Source organism: Panicum virgatum, chromosome 9N, assembly GCF_016808335.1.
Source record: "Panicum virgatum strain AP13 chromosome 9N, P.virgatum_v5, whole genome shotgun sequence".
In the NCBI taxonomy this organism is placed as follows: Eukaryota; Viridiplantae; Streptophyta; class Magnoliopsida; order Poales; family Poaceae; genus Panicum; species Panicum virgatum.
In genome coordinates, this window is record NC_053153.1 from 50515131 (window position 1) to 50535228 (window position 20098).

Sequence of the window (20098 nt, forward strand, 5' to 3'; positions counted from 1 at the left end):
CTGACCCTGGAATTGGCACCTCATTTGTCCACATAGTCTCTTTTCGTTCACCATCCGATTTCAATCGGACAAAAAAGGGGTTGTTTAGTTCCCAAAATGAAATTTTTGGATCTCAAATCGATTATTTGACCAGATGTCGGGAGAGTTTTTCGGATTCTAATTAAAAAACTAATTTCAGAGCTCACTTGGAAACCATGAGACGAATCTTTTGAGGCTTTTGACCGCATCATTAGCACATGTGGGTTACTGTAACACTTATGGCTAATTATGCACTAATTAGGTTCAAAAGATTCGTCTCGTCGTGTACATTCAAACTGTGCAATTAATTTTATTTTTAACTATATTTAATACTACATGCATGTGTTCAAAGGGGAGGTAAAAATTTTGGGGTGAAAATTTTTAGTAACTAAACGGGCTAAAAAACGGGGCCTCCCGCAGGCATCTCCCGGGCATTCTTGAGCTCTCATCGTCCTTGCTGCGCCTCCGTCTCCTCCGGCCAGCAGACTATCGTCTGCACCGCCCTCGGCTAACCCCACCGCCCGCACCGTCCGTCTCTGTGCTCCCTCCACACTCTACTAGCGGCTCCAGAAGCACGCTGGCACCCCGCACGTTTGCGAGTCGGACGCCGCAACCACAGACAATGCGGCGGCTGATGGCGCGCCGCGCGTCCGCCACGTCCAGCATGACCGGGTAGTGCCCCAGCACGGTGTCGACGCGGCGCAGCACGGCATAGCCTATGAAATCCTCCGAGAACCACGCCCGCTTGCGCTCGTACTCCTGCCGCCGGAGCAGCCTCTCCAGCGCGTCGCCTCGGCGTAGGCCACGCGCACGGCCGCGACGTGCCGCCGGACCTGGTGCCCGCAGAAGGCTGCCTGGTTTCTTGGCAGCCGCCGCCTCGTCAGGTGGCGGTCCCTCGTCTCGAGCCCCCTACTCCGATGGGGATGTGATGGGGTTTTGCTCGGTGGCCTTGGGCTTGTGGGCCGGCTTGGAGTTGGAATCGACGGCGGCGAAGGCGAATTGGGAGGTGGAGGAGTAGTGGTAAGGATCCCATGGAGACCTGGGACTGGGAGTGAGCGCAGCTTTGGAACAGGCAAGCAAGGAGAGTGCGATCTCTTTGCAGTTTGTGCTGTTTGCTTTGGCCGATATCTGGAATCTTCGAGTGCACACAGTCGTGGTCCACGACGCCGCCGCCTATTTCCTTCGCCTCTTGAGGTCATGTGTGCTTTTTCCGCATCTGGAATCTTTGGGTGGCCACCAGCATTTGAATGGTGCACGTTCCGTTCATGGCGCGGAAGCTTGCAGAGAACAAAGCTTCAAAAACAACAGAAAATTTCAGCAACAGCTACACGTACAACTTGAAAAAAATAATTGACCAAATTATTTTGATGTTCAGTGTCACGTTCTAGGACCGAGGCCACATCGCAGCTCCTAGCGGCTAACTCCCCCCACACGCGTTCCAGGACTTAGTCTAAAAAATAATTAAAAAAGGGAGGGTATTTATCTCGGAATATATTATAGCATAATCAGCTATGGTTTAGAGCCCCATTCAACGACGTAAATGATTTTCAACAGCTCGTTCCATAATTGTTCTTCAAAAAAAGAGAAGCTAATGTGCTGCTCTTGTTTTCCTTATCTTCATAGCAGATGACAAAGTGCTATGAACCGAATTTTAGAGAAAGAGCTCGCATGATGCACGACATCATATATCATTGAAATACATATTGCAGCAAAGGTCATCACATTTTGCAGACTGTTAAAAGCAATAATGTTGTAACAGATCCACATAGGATTTTCCAATTGTAGTTGCTGCTGTAAATGTAATGATGCTATCTACTTATACTTAAATTATAAACACAAAATGAAATGTAAATTTACCAACATGTTGTCAACATTAGTTACAAACTGGCTAACTTCATCACGAGATAGCATGGGTGGGCACGGCAATGCCGTGCCTATGTTTCTAGTATATTTATATTATTTGTCACCATCGTTTCTTCTCCTGCTTCCGGGTCCATTCATTTACGTATTACCTTGGCGTTTTAGGGGGTGTTTCACATGCTCTTTTTTAACAGCGATTAGATGGACCAAATAAGAGCTAATTAGCAAACTAAATGCAGCAGTTGTAGATAATTATCGAGACAAACCCATTGAGCCTAATTTGCCTATTGTTAGCATATATTTACAGTAGCACAACATTACCAAATCATGATCTAATTAGATTTAATGATTTATCTCGATAATTAGCCTCTATTTATGCAATCGATTTTGTAATTTGTCTACATTTAATACTTCTAATTGGTATACAAATATCTGAGGTGAGAGCCTCATCTCAGCTAGAGAGGGAAATGGAGTGGAGTTGAGGGATATGCTTCTCCAAAGGGAGAAGAAGGGTCCCCTTGCAAGTGGCCCCGCTCGATTGGTTGGCGTTTGGACCCTTTGCTTCCTTGTCGTTGAATCGGTGCTCTCAACCGCAAGTAGCAGACGCAGAAACAAGGGGGCCGTTGAATGAACGGATAAGTGAATGAGCTGGTTTTGTCGTTTCTGGAGCGAGGCGAGAGACAGGTAGGAGAGTGTAGCACGAGGCGGTTGAGGCCCCCCCCCCCCCCCCCCCCCCCCCCCCCCCCGGCCGGCAAAAACTTAGCGGAGAGGGACGCGAGCGATGGACGGTGACCACTGAACGTTGGATCAGTAGAAGTGGCTTGGTCCACGGTGCCATGGTCCGTGGATGTGGATCCGGCGCCTGAGCGCCGACGCTTTTTCATGTCCACCATTTATCTCTCTGCTCAGGCAGAGTCGGCCGCGGCGGCAGTCGCCATAGCGCCTGCCTGCGCGGCGCGCCTCTGCTCGCTCCACGCACGCACCCTCAAGTGGACCTGGCCGGACGATCGAGAACCCTGCCTGCCTGTCACTGCGCGAGGGGAGCTGCATGGGCAAGGCGGGCCGCGCGTGGATCACGTTTCCTTTCTTCCTAGTTCCTAGGCAGCCCCATCGCCTTTACCAGCGAATGATTGGATCGGACCGGATCGAGCCGACTCCTCCTCTGCTCGGGCGGGTCAGCATGGAATCGGCCACTGGAGCGCAGCCGCAAGCAACACGCACACACAAGGTGGCCGGGATAGGCTGATGACGGACACACGAGCGCACCTACGTCCCTTGCAATTGAGCAAATATCTTATTTGAGTCCGAAAAGATAACTTAATTCCTTCTTTGACTTCAAAAAATTTCTCTTCCTAATGTGACACCAAATTCTAATTTGATCTTGTATTTGGCATTTTTGTCACTTCTCTGAGCTATAAATCGGGCAAAGTGAGCTCCCAATCACTTTAAAAAATCATGAAACTTTTTCAAGGGATAAAACAAGTGAAGCTAAACCCATTCTTTTTGAAAAACACACATATACCTTTGTAATTTTTAAAATAAAATTCACAAAATTAGGGTACCTTTTAAACATATCTGAATTTTATGGCACCAAAATACTTTTAAAAAACTGTGCAACACAGCCATTATTCCTTGCATTGCTGAAATATTATTTTATTTTCTAGTATAATTTACATAGGTAATTATGAAGAATGGAGTATTTGGAAAATTTTAGAAGAACCTCATAGTTCTCTATGTAATTGATGACAAGAAAGAATTTTATAAATTACCACATCCCATGTGAGGAATCTTAGTTAATTTCCCTTGTTATTTTGAAAGTAATTTGGTGCCATAAAAATTCATATAAGTATTAAAGGTAGTTTAATTTGATGAATTTAGTTTTAAAATTGTAAAGATATATATATATATATATGTGTGTGTGTGTGTGTGTGTGTGTGTGTGTGTGTGTTTGAGCATAATGGGTCCATCCTCATTTGTTCTATGACCCAAAACTGGTTCATAATTTGTGGAGATTATTTGGTGGTCGTTTTACTCGACTTAACCGACGAAAGTAACAAAAATATCAATTAAGGGAAGAAAGTTAGAATGCAGTGTTAAGTAAGGGACAAAAGTATAGGGTCAAGAAAGGAATTTAGTCATCCTGTAGTGTTAAATAAGAAACTTTCTCCTAGCCATTCGCCTTCATCTCGTTCTCGTCAGGCCTCACACAGTCGCATGTGTTGAGTGCATGTTTAGAAGACTGATTAAGTAGAAAGATGCTACTACGGCAAGGCATGCATGTGTTACATGATGAGAAGAACAAAACTTAGAAATTATTAAAAAAGAAAAAAGTCTAAATTATTCCCTTCAGCTATAGCCAAAGTTTGGATAACCGCTAAACTACCGTTTGATTCATTTTGCCCCCAAACTATGCCCTTTGATCAAATTACCCCCTAATACAATTTGTCTTTTTTTCATTTTAAAGTATACACAGGTGGAGTTTTAAGTTGAAATTTTACAAGATGATAGTACACGTCATAACACATGTTAGAAAAAAATACATCATAGTTTTTTATCATTATTTGGTAGGTTAGGATACTTAATAATAAATTAGTTATTGGAGTTCAAAATTATATAAAAATAATAATTTAATATGCATTGTGATGTCTACTACCCTGTAATATTTAAAATTAAAATTCAACTTATGTACATATAAAGAAACAAAAAAGACAAATTATATTATAGGGTAAAATAAACTAAATGCCATAGTTTTTTTTGGGGGATGGGGGGATTGAACCAAGTTATAGTTTAAGGGGGGTATTCAGACTTTGGCTATTCTTGGAGAGAGCAAATTAAACTTTTTCCTTAAAAAATCGCATGCCTCACTAGAGATGGAGAAATGAAAAAAAGTTGAGCGCTTGATATTATAATTGCTACAGTGGAGATGAAGTATAAATATCACGAATTTTAAGTTCATCATTCAACTTTGAATTATTAGCCCAATTTTATCCTCTAACTTCTATTTTTGGGTTTAGAGCATGGTTAATCATATACAACTAACTAAAAGCCCACTCATATCGTAGTGTAGCTATAGACCTAGACTAAATTATTAATGTCTAGCTACCTTATTCTCTCACAAAAAATTCTAGAAATCTATGTGTCAATCGGTTGTAAGCCAGCAGCCCGTTTTTCTTCTCTCATCATCTCTTTCCTCCAACTCATCACAAATATGATGTAGCAACTATTGTAGCCCGTTTACATCATTCTATTATATACTTATATACTTGCTCTTAATCTTATTCTCATCCTAGCCTAGATGCATGTACATGCCCATGAGGTTTTGAGGATGTATCGACCACTATGCATATTATTATTGTTACTTTCAGTGTTAGGCGACGTTCTTGTTGACAGCTAGACGTCTGTGGTAACTTCATTAATCTCAAGAATTTGTTGGCTTAGTCTTCGAAGATGCTTATAAAGGTAGGATTTGCATATGACATTCACAGGGTTGAGTGTGTATACATTTTGAGTGTCTGAATTGTACTATGTAATGACAAAAATAGACGAAAAGAAAAGAACAAGCAAGCAAGCAGGCCGGCAGCTAATTACACGGTAGTCGTAGCCCATGGTCCATGGATATCGGTATCACGCACGTGTATGTCGTCGGTTCATCGACGAATGACTGCTACGTACGGAAGCACTGTGCAGGTTCCAATTCCATCACATCAGCTGAAGCAGGGGCCATCTATCGCATCTAATAGGCATCTCCGCATCTACCATTCTACTTGCAATCCGCCACGCTGTATAAATACTCGGTTGTCGTCGATAGGTAGGTCTCAAATCTCAATCGGTTGTTATTTTCAGGCAGCAATAATCACGTGCTTTATAAATGAAGCCATTCTTTTGATGATCGACCATACATAATTTCGTCTTATTGGCTTATTATACATATACCCATATGCTTTCATGATTCGTTCTCTCCTTACTTTCTCTTCCATGCATGCATCTCCGCATTGTCATGACTTATGATTTGCCTTTTGGGAAGTAGTCGTCGAAACAAAGCATCAGCATCCTGACATTCATCAGTCAATTTTATGCTTCCAGGTGCCGGTCGGCCTAACATCTACATGCATGCACAAATCAAAAAGACGCCCCCTGCTGGTCAGTACATCACGAGATCACGAAAGCAACGCAAGTACGCAACAACACACACACACACACACTCATTACTGAAATTACCTTGTATTTTTGTAACATCATCTTCCTTTTCCCCGCCCTTTTCTGTATTAGCACTTTTACACACTTAGATCACAATAATGCACTAGTCTTTTTTAGATTATAATGTACAACACAGATACTCACGACATACGTACATTTACGCCTATAAACACATGTACGCAAATCCTACTCCTATAAGCATTTTTAAATTTTTTAAATACGTTAAGATATATATGTTAAGTACTCGGCCAAACGTTCTAAATTATAGACCGTTTCCGCGCGTCAACAGAAAGTCACAAAAGCAAGTCGCCGACCGAGCTACCCGATCGAACTAAGCTAATTTTTTAATGCCCTTTTGATAAGATTAGAGAGGCACTCCGATTATCATGTTCCCCATTGGAAGGGAAGCAACTAATTAGACACGAGCTTTGCCTTGTGGGATCTTAATTTCAATCTCTCCCCAACTACTCCGATAAACTGGGCCGGCCCAGCTTTTGACTCACAGTTCGCTCATCGATCAGGGCCCAACAACAGTCGCACACAACACGCAAACAGCAGCAGAATTTCACCAGGATAATGGATATATCGGGCGCTTCGCCTGTCCGGCCGGAGGATATCTGCCAATGTCGGTGGCATGGACACCGCGCGAACCACGAGGTCGTACGTACGGATAGAGCTGGCTGGCTCTCCGAGTGGCAGTGGGCGGTGGCAGTGGCCAGTGGGTGCGGTGCTCGGCTCAGCTCAGCTCACTCCACGCATGCTGACATTTAACGATGAAAACGGATCGGATTCGCACGGATATAGATTCGGATATCTCGGATAACTATATTTGTGTGTTCTTCCAATTTCTATCTCTTAGGATGGAAACGGATCGGATTCGTACGGATACGAATTCAGATATCTCGAATATTTTTGGATATCCATTTTTCTGTTTCCTTACCGTTTCCATCCCTACTGATATCGATGGAATGGCCGTAGCCAACAAATGCGCGTGAGAATCACGTTCCTTCTTTATGGGATGATGTATTGGTACAATAAGACCACCACAAATGCTACGTACATGGCATAAATGGCTAGGTTACAGGAGTTTTGATCCTCATCAATACATAAATCTAGTATCTCTTTCAGGAAAGCTTTAGGAGGGAATAATCTCAGAGCATGGTATGTTTTGGTCACCAAGATAGTATATCACTACTACAGAACCCACATCGGTATTTGCCTTCAGTGCCGGCCACATTGGACCCAAAACTAATCTAGACATTATAGTTCAAGTCCAATGGCTAGGGGTGGGGGAAGCTTTAGCTCCGGTTGGACTTTCCAACCGGGGCTGGGGGGGGGGGGGGGGGGGGGGTTTCTAATTTGCGCGCTGTCCTGATGATCGATTCGACAAACCAAATCATTACCCGCTCCCCTCTCTGTAGTCCGCACACCCGCCACTGCACTGCAGACCCCGTCCGTCCGACTCAGGCCATGCACGCCGTGGCCCTCCGTTCTCTTTTATCATTCCAAACAAAAATATATATATGAACAAAAATATAAAACCAAAATCTGTCAACATAAATTATACTAAAATATCACTTTTTTTAGAATGGTTTGAGAAAAATGGACGCATCACGTCGCTCGATCCAACGGCTGGGAAGGTACAGGCACCAAGAGGCACCAAAAAGAGAGGCACCCGGTGCATACTAAATGGTGGGCCCTAAGCACCTAGTGCATACCGAAGTGGTGGGCCCCCCACCGGTGGAGATGAGGTGGGAAAATTGCATTTCTGATCTTTTTTATTTGATCAAGGGTACAATGGTAAATCCTTAATTGTGTGAATAACATTTTGAGTAGTAAAGTTTGATTGAATGGTTGATCTAATATAGTTTTAGCCCACTAAGGTTGAGCCCACGTCGGTTCTAGGGTTCCCGGTGGACCTAGGGTTTCTCCGAGCGAGGGGGCGCGGTCCGGCGACGAAGGGAGGGAGGCTGCGGGCCTGCGGCCATGGCGTCGTCAAGCTCATGCTCGTCAGGGTGGTCCGCATCGTCGAGAGGAAGAGGAGGCGGGGAGATGGAGAGGTTTAGGGCGCCGGTGCCGTACCGAGTAGGTCCGTATGACTACTCCCCGGCGGTGAAGTGCCGCTGTAATAGGAAGGCGCCTTGCTGGACATCATGGAGCGACGACAACCCGGGCCGGAGGTACTACAGATGCCCTTCAAGATTGGTAAGCATTTGTTTAGGTTGTCCCCTTAGATTGGTCTGCTCTGCTCTGCGATTGATTTTCTGATTTGCTGTGCAATTCATTTGCATATAGAAACCCGGGGATTGCGGCTATTATATGTGGATGGATCGTGAGGCCACACAGTATGAGTGGATTTTGATGTGTGACCTTCGTGATGCTGTTTGGCAGCTGAGGAGGGAGAAAGAAGAGGAGCAGCAGCATGTTCAGAGGATTCAGGAGGAAAATGGAGAGCTCAGGCAGGTGATAGTGCAACTAGAAAAGGAGAAGGATGAATTCAATAAGAAGATGGAGGAAAAGGAGCAAATTGACTTGAAGGAGAAGAGCAACTTCAGTTGTTTCAGTAGGTGCATTGTAGTTTTTGCTTTGTTAGGGCTGTTGTTTGTATTGAAGTACTCATCATTATGACTTGCTCTGTTAGAGACTGAGCTTTTATGGCAAGCTTTGTTTTTGCATGATCTTTTCATGTAAATATTGACTGAGCTTGCAGCATATTTCAATACAAAATGAACTGGTTTGCAAAATGAAGTGATAAATGCACATGGATGGCAGTTAACAATATCAGTTCATAGAGCACTAACATGAACCTGAGTTCATAGAGCTAAGGTAACAGCACTAACATGAACCTGAGTTCATAAACATCATCTCATAGCAGCAAATATTTATAGCAAACGATATCTTTAGGTTGATGTCATCAAACAATATAAGAAGTAGTAACATAAGTTCAGGAAAGGTATCATCTTCCAGCTAGAGATTTTCAGTACTTGACACCAAACAACAAGTAAGAAAGGCGGCCACTGATCCTTGGGATGCTCTAGGAATGATTTGCTGAAATGGTCCTTGAAAAGATGCTTGAAAAGTTGATGCATCCTTGTTGCTTGAACAGGAGCTGCCAATGGTTGTAGACTGTAGAGAAGGACCTGGTCCTTCTTGAGTAGCTGGAGCTGAAGCTCTTGGTGCTTTTCTGTGCTCTTTGTGTACATGATCAATATATGTCTGTGAGACATTGAAATGATGTAGTTCGTCCGACGATAAATTGTCAGGTGGTTATGTCAGATGAACACCGGTCAGATTGGTACATGGAAAAAACAGTACCATGGTTGCGGTTCTTATAGTTGCACCTACAGAAGTGAAGGTGTGTCATGGTCAAAGATCAATACACATTGTCATTGCCCACAATTTATGTCAGAGCCCATAAAAATGGCGTGCAATTTCTCTTCCAGGTGTGGACTAAGTGTATGTATCTCGGGAAGAGAAGATGTCCGTTCGACCCGTATCTTGAAGTTACATACCTCCCGAGTGATCGATGAAACCAACGGGACGATCCATAGCGTCCGGTGAATGCAAAGACCAGATCTCCAGTGCTAGTTGCTGTTACTGTAGATGTTGAGTTTGTAATGTTAGTGACAATGATTTGGCAAGAGACAATGTAAGTCAGCCAGATCTTCCAAGTTATTGATTGTACGCTCTGTCAATCGATGGTCAATTTGGTCAATGAATCGATCACCAGTCATCTCGCTCAATGCTTCTGACTGGTGGCCACCAGTTAAAAACAAGCGTCAAAAGAGGTGGTCAGTCCGCGAATCTGTCAAGCCAATGAATAATACTCCGGTGGCAGTAAACACAAAACACGTGTCAATCATTTGTGTTACCATTGTCTGGCACCGGAGCGTTGAGTTACACAAAATCAATCCGATGATTGGTACGGGTGGCGCACTGGCCTCACTGCATCCGTCTCGCAAAGGATCAAGAATACGCAAGTAACCCAAGCAGGCCGCGAGGCAGATGGGCCGGAACACGTGAAACAACCCAAGCAACCGGCGAGGTGGATGGGCCGGATGGGGGCGGGCGGCGGTCACAGCCCAAGAAGATTAATAGGGCAATCTGGTAGATCATGACAGCTCTCACCGGCAAGACCGTTATCTTCACCGGACAGATCGACAGGTCCGTCCTGTGGTATATATTCCGGCCAACATGTCCGGTGAACACCGGTCGAGTTGATATGTCCGACCCGTCCCACCGGTGTGACCGGTCAGTGCAGAAAACTGAACAATACTGCCATAGCGTCGCCTCAGTTCGCGTGCGGTGTGATTTAGTAGCGTACGCAAACTACTGTAGTAGCCAGCAGCAGGGGTGAGGCCACGTTGCTTCTGCCTGGTGCACTGGCACCAGTGTAAACAAAAATTTACCACTAACGATGCATGACATCACATGTAATCAGGAGAAGTTATACAAGGTTCTGAATGGATGCATCGTTCATGGTCAATATGGATCTGCTGGCTTCGCCCCTAGCTAGCAGGTTGACAAAGACTGATGTGACGTCTCAGAAGACACAATTCTACCTGCTCTATCGCGACTTACACCATGCCACTACCATCAATCGTAGTAAAATGCTACATGAACATGGAGTCTAGAAACAAGCATAGCATAACCTGACATGAATGTAAAATGTTGCAGACGCACAGGCTCTGGATGACATGAACATGGAGTCTAGAACCATACACAACATAATATGAGACCCTAGGGATAACATAACTTGCAGAAGTACATCACATCCTAAGGATAATGCCAGAGGGAGCTGAGGAAGGACTCGCACGTGAAACGGATCCTGCAATCCTCGCTGCAGAAGTTCGACCACGGATGCCATCTGTACTCACCGACGCACTTGCCGCACCAGCCCTCCTCGATAGCGTCGACGCCCCATCCTTCCTGCCGGTACGGGTACGCGCAATGGTGAACGTCCGCGCGAGGCGCTAGCAGAGGCATGCGGGGGGCCGCGTGCTAGAAAGGCCGCACGTACCTCCATAGTGTGTGGAAGACGTGCTCCTACAGAAGAGAAAACCCACGGTTGTTCAAGACGGGGAGCGCCGGGTCGTCGTCCGCTGCCTCCGCCAGGAGCTCCTTGGCCCGGAGGTCATACTCGGCGCCACGATTTGCTCGCCATAGGAGCACAGCGAGCAGGAACGCCACCGGCTTGTGGCCCTGTCGGGCAGCCCAATCGAGATCGTTGAGCGGCGCATCAAGAGCCCCGTCATGCTGTGGGAAGACGGCCCTCATACCCGTGATGAAGTGCGCCTCCGGGTTGCCCGCGCCGTGAGTGTTGACGATCAGTTGCTCGCTGCTCGCCTCGTTGACCAACTGGTGCAGCCCGAGGCTCAGGTTGAGGCTGTGGCGGACCAGCCCCGCGCCGCACACCTTTTCTCTCATGAGAGAGCAAGTGCCCCTAAGGCTACGGAGATCGGCCATGGGGTAGTCAGACGAGGCCGCGACGCTTGCGGCGATATGGATGAGCATCTCCACTGGAAGGTCGGCGAGGGATCTCGCAGGTGCCATAGGCCACCGGGCGACGAGGAGGGCGAAGGAGGTTCTAGTCGGGGTGGTCGGCAACAATGGAGATGGAAAGAGGGTGAGTGCGCAGTGGCAAAGGGATGAGAGGAGTGGGTTTGGTGTCGTTGCCTTTTGTAGCAATCAAAGAGACGCCCGAACGGCGACCTTGGGAACTGCCGCCGTCTCGCGCCGCCCCACTAATTGCACTGTAACCGCACTCAGAAGAGGTGCGTCCTTTGAATTCGTCCTTTGAATTCAGATTGGCCTCTTCAGTTAATTCACATTTCACATAGTACATGATGTCTCTTTGTGTTTACCTTTCCTTTGTGTTTATCTCAAGAACTGAAGCATCAGGTTCTATGAATGGCGCAGATTGCAGTGCTTTAGCGTCGTCATCCGCCTCATTTCTGCGCACCTTTGTAAGGCAGGTCTCATAGTGCTGTACCATTTCTAACAGGGTCATTTTACCATCCAGTTTCATCTGAAGCCTAGAGTTCATGCTCTCACTCCGTTGGTTGCTCTTCAATCCTAAAAAGCAATGACCTACATGATACGTAGCACACCAGGTTTGCCTCACCTCATACATCTGATAAAGCCACGAGCCTTCTTTGACCTTATTGGCAGCCAGGAACACCTGCCATTTCCTCTCAATCTCTTCTATGGAGCAAAGGTCATACAAAAAACCCTGAATGCACCCTTTAGTGTATCATTATGAACATTGCACACTAGGTTCAACTCAATATGCCATCCGCATAGCCTATGCGGTGAATTCGGCCACACCACACTGATTGCTCTCTGCATAGCAAGGTCTCCATCAGTGATCACGGAAACAGGATGCTTCGGAGCATTAGATTCGGTAAATGTTTTCAGCAGCCACACATATGAATCAGTATTCTCATGAGAAATAATTCCACATCCGAAAAGAACTGTGCGGTAATGGTGATTCACCCCAACGAAAGGCACAAGGGGCAGGTTGTACCGATTTGTTTTGTAGGTGCTATCAAATACGACGACATCACCAAATGCTGTATAATCAAGCATACATTGAGTATCACACCAGAACATTCCCAGCATGTGTCCTTTCCCATCAGTCATGTACATGAAGAAGAACTCATAATCTCTGTTTTGACGTTCCTTTAGGTGACTGATGACTGTTTGAGCATCACCATCAGTAATTATATTCTGCTTATAGAGATGGCAGAAATTATACAAGTCCCTTGATGTATAGCCAACCTTGTCATACCCACCATACTGCATTTCCATAATTTCAAAAATTTGGTGTTTGCGGATCCCAGCTACCCCCAGCTCCACAATTTCATCTTTCTGCGCATCGCTGATTTTTCTATGTGAACGCAGCAGGCAACTAAGGTCGGCTGGAGCTAGCAGATGGTTGTGCTCATCGATGAAATTCTTCACGTACCACTGCCCGGTGTTCTAGTCCAGTGCAATTACCAATTTTGCAGGGCATCCAACACGAGTTATATCCCGTGGCCTCCGCTTCTTAGTCAACTTCTTCACGTACTTCTCTTCACGGTAACCTTGACGACTGCAAACATTCCTACGAAGGGTTAGCTCAGTGTGCTCACTGTTCCACTCAACATAGCTTTTCCTCACACTAAATCCTTTACCAAGTGCGTTTGTGTTATAAAACTGAAACCCTTCATCTTCGTTTGCGAACATCTTCCTAACAATTTCATTGTACTCCAGCAAAGACTCAAGACCCGCCATTTCTTCCTGCATCCATCAACAACATTAAACAAGTTAATGGTAGTAGTATACTGATTAATTCCAGTTAAGCTGCATAAAAATTGAAATCAAAGATTGTAGTATAAAACCCAAAGATCAATGAGATGTATATAATTCACTTATAGTTAGCCTACAAATTTCAGAGTGTTTTAGATGAAGGGAAATAGAGAAAACTCAAAAAAGGCATAAGCAACTGGATACAGCAGAGCCAAGTGAACTAGATGCAGCAGAGCCAAATGCAACATATCAATATCCACTTGTTTGAACTGTAATATCAACCAGAACTAGTAAAAAATAAAACTAGTAAACGTTGAGGTGTATGTACAATGCAGACCAACTACATGAAGTGAACAATATTATTATAGCCAGGTTAGCATTGTGAAGTTTTACAAGTTAGACTGCAGAGAGGATGATGACAGACAAAATATATATATTGTAGACCACTGTATATAAAATGTGCTAATGACATTATGTAGTTGTGATGCACAAATATGTAGGACACTAATCTGAAGCAGGGTTTCGGTTGTAATCAAGAAGCTAATCAGATTGAGGCATATACATTAATGGAACAAACAGATGAAGGATTACAATTCTTACACATGCAGGAGTAATGTCACATGAGAATGCAGACTACAAACAAAAATTTTTGCTACAATCATCGAATACCATCTTGAGCAAGATATCATCTCATCATGAAACAAGGCACACAACAAGAGGAGGCGGCGACCAAGTACCTTTGGCTAGATGATCAAACACGGGGCAGTTGTCGGCTGACGAAGCAGGCGTAGGCAGCAATGTAGTAGGGAACACAACCGGCGGCGTCCAAACCCTACCCACGCGGAGTAGGGCGACGACCTTTAGCGGTGGGGGTGAGGGAAGGGCGGTCCACGCAAAGAGCAAAAGCGGGGCCGAGGGAAGGGTGCGGCGGCGGCGACGACATCGGCAACAGAGCAAGGCGGCGGCGGCAGCGATCCGCCAGGGGAGACCGGGTGAGGGAGGACAGTTGCCCGAGGCGTGGGTTTGGTGCGAGGAGGAGGGCGGGCATGGGGTTTGGGGGGTTGCAAATTACCTCAGTACCCTTCCGCCCCTCAAATTAATTAAATTAATTATTTTTGGGGAGGCACCAAGAGGCACCACCAACCACTGTAAAAGAGCTCCTAAAATATATGTAAAGATGAATCATTCAAAACAACTATAAAATAAAAAATTATATACATTATTTTAAAAATTGTAAAATATAAATTTACATATAAACAATCTATTCATAAGTTATGCATGAACCACAAAAATATTTGCATAAATTGGATGACCCAAAAGTTAGGTGCATAGATTGTACTACAAAAATTATGCATATAGACTCCTGTTCATAAGTTATGCAAATAAAAAAGGATAAATTGTATGCACACATTATATGAAAAAAAAATTTATGTTTGTAAGTTGTGTATTTACAAAATGTTATGAAGTAAAATATTAAGAAACAAAAAAATCTAATACAAAAGAAAAGAAAAGCCATGCTTGAATTTACGGTCTGGATGTCGAGGTCACCGCTGTACCTCACGAGTTTCTGCTTCAGCACGGCAGCACCGCTTGTGCCGGCTACTGCTACTCTTGATTGGTGGCTTGGTTCACGCACGGCAGCACCGCTTGTGCCGGCTGCTGCTACTCTTGATTGGTGGCTTGGTTCACGCGGAGAAAGGAAATGAAACTGAAGTATGCATCACATGTGGCGTGTGCATGCGTCTGTGCGGATGGCTCGGTCTGGTCGAAAATCGAGCACCCGCATGCCAGCCAAGGCTTGCGCGTACGATTGGATTTCCGACTAAAAGGTCATTCACAGTTAACAAAAAATCATCCCATCTAGAATCACATGCGCTGTCTAGGTGATAATGAAGCTACACGCGAGGCAATATGTCTCGGGTTGAGTACTGGATGCAGAATATTTTATTTACCTTGCGCACACATTGATCTGCCTCTAAAAATGTATTTTTGGGGCAGGTGACGTCTTTACTCACCCTACAATGAGCCAATTTTCAGGGGCGGGTGATGGCATGACCTGCTCCTACAAATGGTGTCACACAAAAAAAAATATCTTTTTCATATGAGCTCAGATGAAGTCAAACTTTATATAAAAATTATATAGAAAGACGAGATCTAAAACTTTGTAGTTGATAACTTTTCATTATTTAAGGTCATTTAATGGTCTAAAAAATTATTATAATTTCTCTAATAACCTATATAGTATCTCATATAACTCAAGTCATACTTTGAAGTTTTCACAATCTTAATTTTTATGTACACTAAAATATACTTGGTATATTTTTTGTGTTTCTATAGTTCGCAATAGAAGTTTCACTTTTTTTATTTGTTTTGCTATACTAGTATTGTGCACGCGCAGGGCACATAAAAACTGTAGTGACCAATAATGTTATATTTATAAAAATCTAATAAATAATAATTTCTGTATTCAACCAACATGATTAGGAACACCACATAATTTGAAGACATTAGGGAACAAAATTTTAAATTCAGTAGCCTATGTGCACTTCAAGCAAATAACATCACTATAAAATGTCATGATTACAATCCGTTCGAATACAGATCTCTAGTACAGATCAGAAAATATATTATATATACTGACAATTAGATATTACATACACTCATCAAGAAAAAAAAGAATTCAAGGTGCATCAGTTTATTCTGCATGCTTGTGCCATTAACCTTACATCTTCCTCATAATGCATCAATTTAAGCGATATCAAGAACTATGACAAGAAAAAAAAGAATTCAATGTGGTTGCTTCCAAAGTACCCAAGCGAGCTCAAGGAAGAGGAAGGCCCATTCCTCAAGGTTCTTCTGGTCAGGGTTCTACGGCTCGCATGAAGAGAGCTTCTACTCCCGGTTAACAAGCACTACTAGAAAACGGGCCATCGGTTCTGGCCAAAGGTACCAGCTGCTGTTGCAGCCGGTACCGATGGTACCCATCGGTACCGGCTGCAACAGCAGCTGGTACCTTTGGCCATCGACGATCTAGTGTAGGGAAATTGGCACCGGGTGGTGGTACCAACCGGTTCCAATGCGTCACCATAGGAACCGGTCTGAACCACCACCCGGTACCAAATGAAGGCGGCGCTAAAGGCATCGGTTTATAGGAATAACCGGTTCCTATGGAAATGAAACGTGATAGCTGCCAGGAGCTCGGGCCTAAGGCACCGGTTAGTGCCTTGACTCGGTTCTATTGAATTAATTTTAGCACCGGATCATTGAAATCAACCGGTGCCTTTGACCCGAGCCTATAAATACCACAGCCCCTCCCCCTCTCAAGCTGCCTTGAACTCACTGTTCATGGCAGCTGAGTGGGGTGAGGGGAGGCGAATTTTTGCTTTTTTTTAAAAAAAGTTAGTTATTTTTCTTTATAACTTAGCAATTAATTTTTAGAAACAGTTATTACTTGATTTAGTTTATATATGTGATAATTATTTTTATTTGTAGCATTTTATTATAGTTATATACGTTATCAATTTATTTGATATTTGAATACTATCAAATTATTGTATTTATATGTTTTTTTCAATTTATTTGATAAGTGAATAGCATCTATTTATTATAGTTACATGCATTATCAATTATATAAATATATTGTTATAAATTGGTAGTATGAATGAACTATTTGTACAGTACAATGATGTATATAAATGTATTGTGGACCCAGATGAGTCGGCAATGGATGTACATGGCCGACCGGCGTTCAAAGGAGTTCATGGATGGCGTGCATGAATTCATAGAAGCGGCCGAGAAACACAAGTATGGCGGTTTCACTCGTTGTCCATGCAAATTCTGTAAGAATGAGAAGGATTACTCATCATCAAGAACCATCCATAGTCACTTGTTCAATAGTGGTTTCATGCCGAACTACTATGTTTGGACCAAGCATGGCGAAAAAAGAATTGTGCTGGATAATAATGTAGAAGAAGAGGATAGGATTCCTGACTTTGCAGCCAATTATAATTCCTTTTTCAACGACACTGCAATGGGTGAGCCTGAAGAAGATACTGAAGGATACGTTGTAGAAGATGATCTTGGTCAGATGCTGCGCGAAGCTGATGAAGGTTGCGAAACAGAAAAGGAATCGAGAGATCTGAAGCGTATGTTGGAGGACTACAGAACATTGTTGTACCCTGATTGCAAACAAGACCAAAAGAAGTTGGGTACCACATTGGAATTATTGCAATGGAAGGCATCAAATGGTTTGTCTGACAAGGGATTCGAGGAGTTGCTAAAACTTATAAAAAAATTACTCCCTGAGGGTAACACCTTGCCGGAGACAACATACGAGGCAAAAAAGTTGTTTGTCCTTTAGGATTAGAGGCACAGAAGATACATGCTTGTCTTAATGACTGCATCCTATATCCAGGTGAGTATGAAAATTTGGATTCATGCCCTGTATGCAACGCATGCCAGTATAAGATCCCTCGAGATGATCCAGGCGACGTTGAGGGGATGCGTGTCAAGAAGAGGGTGCCTGCCAAGGTGATGTGGTATTTTCCTCTAATACCACGTCTGAAACGTTTGTTCATGAACAAAACGAATGCTAAATTGATGCGATGGCACAAAGAAGAACGTAAGCAAGACAATATGTTGAGACACCCCGCTGATGGGTCGCAGTGGAGAAAAGTAGACAGAATATTCCCAACATTTGCAAATGAAGCGAGGAATATAAGGTTCGGCTTAAGTACGGATGGCATGAATCCTTTCGGTGAGCAGAGCAGTGGCCATAGTACCTGGCCTGTGACACTCTGTATATACAACCTTCCTCCCTGGTTGTGTATGAAGTGGAAATTCATTATGATGCCGGTGCTTATCCCCGGCCCGAAGCAACCCGGTAACGATATAGATGTGTATCTGAAACCACTGATTGAGGATCTTCTATTGTTGTGGAAAGATGAGGGTGTTCGTATGTGGGATGCGCACGCAGAGGATCATTTTAACCTACGTGCATTGCTTTTGGTAACCACCAACGATTGGCCAGCACTAAGTAACCTCTCCGGACAATCCAATATGGGTTATAGGGCATGCACCCATTGTTTAGAAGAAACCGACAGCATGTAGCTCAAGCACTGTAGGAAGATCGTGTATATGGGTCATCGTCGATTTCTTCCGATCAAGTACCCATCAAGGAGGAGGCATGCTCACTACGATGGAAAGGCAGATCATTGTACCAAGCCTAGGCACCGTTGTGGGAAAATGGTGTTTGAAATGGTCAAAGATATAAAAGTAGTATTCGGAAAAGGACCCAACAGCAGATCAGTGCAGAGTGATGACGGGCGTGCACCTATGTGGAAGAAGAAGAGTATTTTTTGGGAGTTACCTTATTGGGAAGTCTTAGACGTCCGCCACGCAATTGATGTGATGCACCTAACAAAAAATCTTTGTGTGAACCTTCTAGGCTTCCTTGGTGTCTACGGTAAGCCAAAGGATACATTGGAAGCGCGACAAGATCTTCAACGTATGAAACAACGGGCCGCCCTACATCCAGAAAAAAGGGATAAAGGACGTCATTATCTAGGTCCTGCGTGCTACACTCTTAGTAAGGAAGAGAAGCAAAGTATGTTCGACTGTTTGAACAGTATCAAGGTCCCATCAGGCTATTCTTCGAATATAAAGAGGCTACTGAACTTGAAAGAGAAGAAATTCGCACACGTAAAGTCACATGACTGTCACGTGTTGATGACGCAATTGATTCCAGTTGCACTTAGAGGTATTCTACCAGCTAATGTTCGAGCAACAATCATAAAGCTATGCGCATTTCTCAACACAATTTCTCAGAAGGCAATCGATCCATCGAGTTTAAGCAGGCTACAAGAGGATGTTGTCCAAAGTTTAGTCAGTCTTGAAATGATATTTCCTCCATCATTCTTCAATATTATGACGCATCTTCTTGGTCAAAGAGATTGGTATTCTCGGTCCTGTTTTCCTTCATAATATATTCCCTTTTGAACGATACTCTGCAATACTAAAGAAATACGTTCGTAATCAGGCTTGTTCAGATGGAAGCATTGCGAAGGGTTACATCACAGAGGAGGTCATTGAATTTTGTGTTGACTATGTGGAAGAACTCTGCCCAATTGGGATTCCAGTATCACGTAATGAGGGGCGGCTGATTGGAAAGGGCACAGTTGGAAGAAAATCAGTAAATGCCACAGATCATGCCATGTTGAGCAAAGCACATCTCACAGTTATGCAACAATCAGCCTTGGTGGCTCCATACATGGAGGAGCACATGCAAATTGTGCGAAGTATATACCCTTTGAAGTATGAGACATGGATTACAAAACATCATAACGATACATTCGCCACCTGGTTGCAGAAGGAAGTCATGGCCAACGATCAAATTCATGAGCAGCTAGCTTGGCTGGCTAGGGGTCCGGCAAATTCAATCCTGATGTACAAAGGATATGAAATTAATGGTTACAGATTTTATACAAGAGCCCAAGATAACAAGAGCACCAATCAAAATAGTGGTGTCCGTATAGATGCCACCGACTCTAGTGGCCAAACGAACTCATATTTTGGTTACATTGAAGAGATCTGGGAACTCGACTATGGGCCGTTGAAGATACCTCTATTTTATTGTCAATGGGTTAAACTCACAGGAAAAGGTGTCGATATCGACGAGTACGGAATGAAAACGGTAGACCTCAAAGAGCTTGGCTATCGAGACGAACCATTCGTC

The 20098-nt window shown here is 44.0% G+C and overlaps 1 protein-coding gene and 1 pseudogene across 1 annotated transcript; one reads left to right on the forward strand and one right to left on the reverse strand.

Annotated features, from left to right (window-relative positions):
- Nucleotides 1-323: 323 nt before the first annotated feature.
- On the reverse strand, nt 324-1929 carry LOC120689085 (annotated as a pseudogene).
- A 6132-nt stretch (nt 1930-8061) lies between these two features.
- Nucleotides 8062-8703, forward strand: LOC120689086. Its single transcript, XM_039971424.1, has 2 exons — nt 8062-8280; nt 8371-8703. Exons 1-2 carry the CDS (start codon nt 8062-8064, stop codon nt 8701-8703), a joined length of 552 nt encoding a protein of 183 aa, XP_039827358.1.
- Nucleotides 8704-20098: the final 11395 nt, after the last annotated feature.

Coding starts and splice junctions, on each gene's coding strand:
- LOC120689086 (XM_039971424.1), top strand. CDS start 8,062: ATGGCGTCGTCAAGCTCATGCTCGTCAGGGTGGTCCGCATCGTCGAGA. Junction 8,281..8,370: donor ACAGATGCCCTTCAAGATTG/GTAAGCATTTGT, acceptor ATTTGCATATAG/AAACCCGGGGATTGCGGCTA.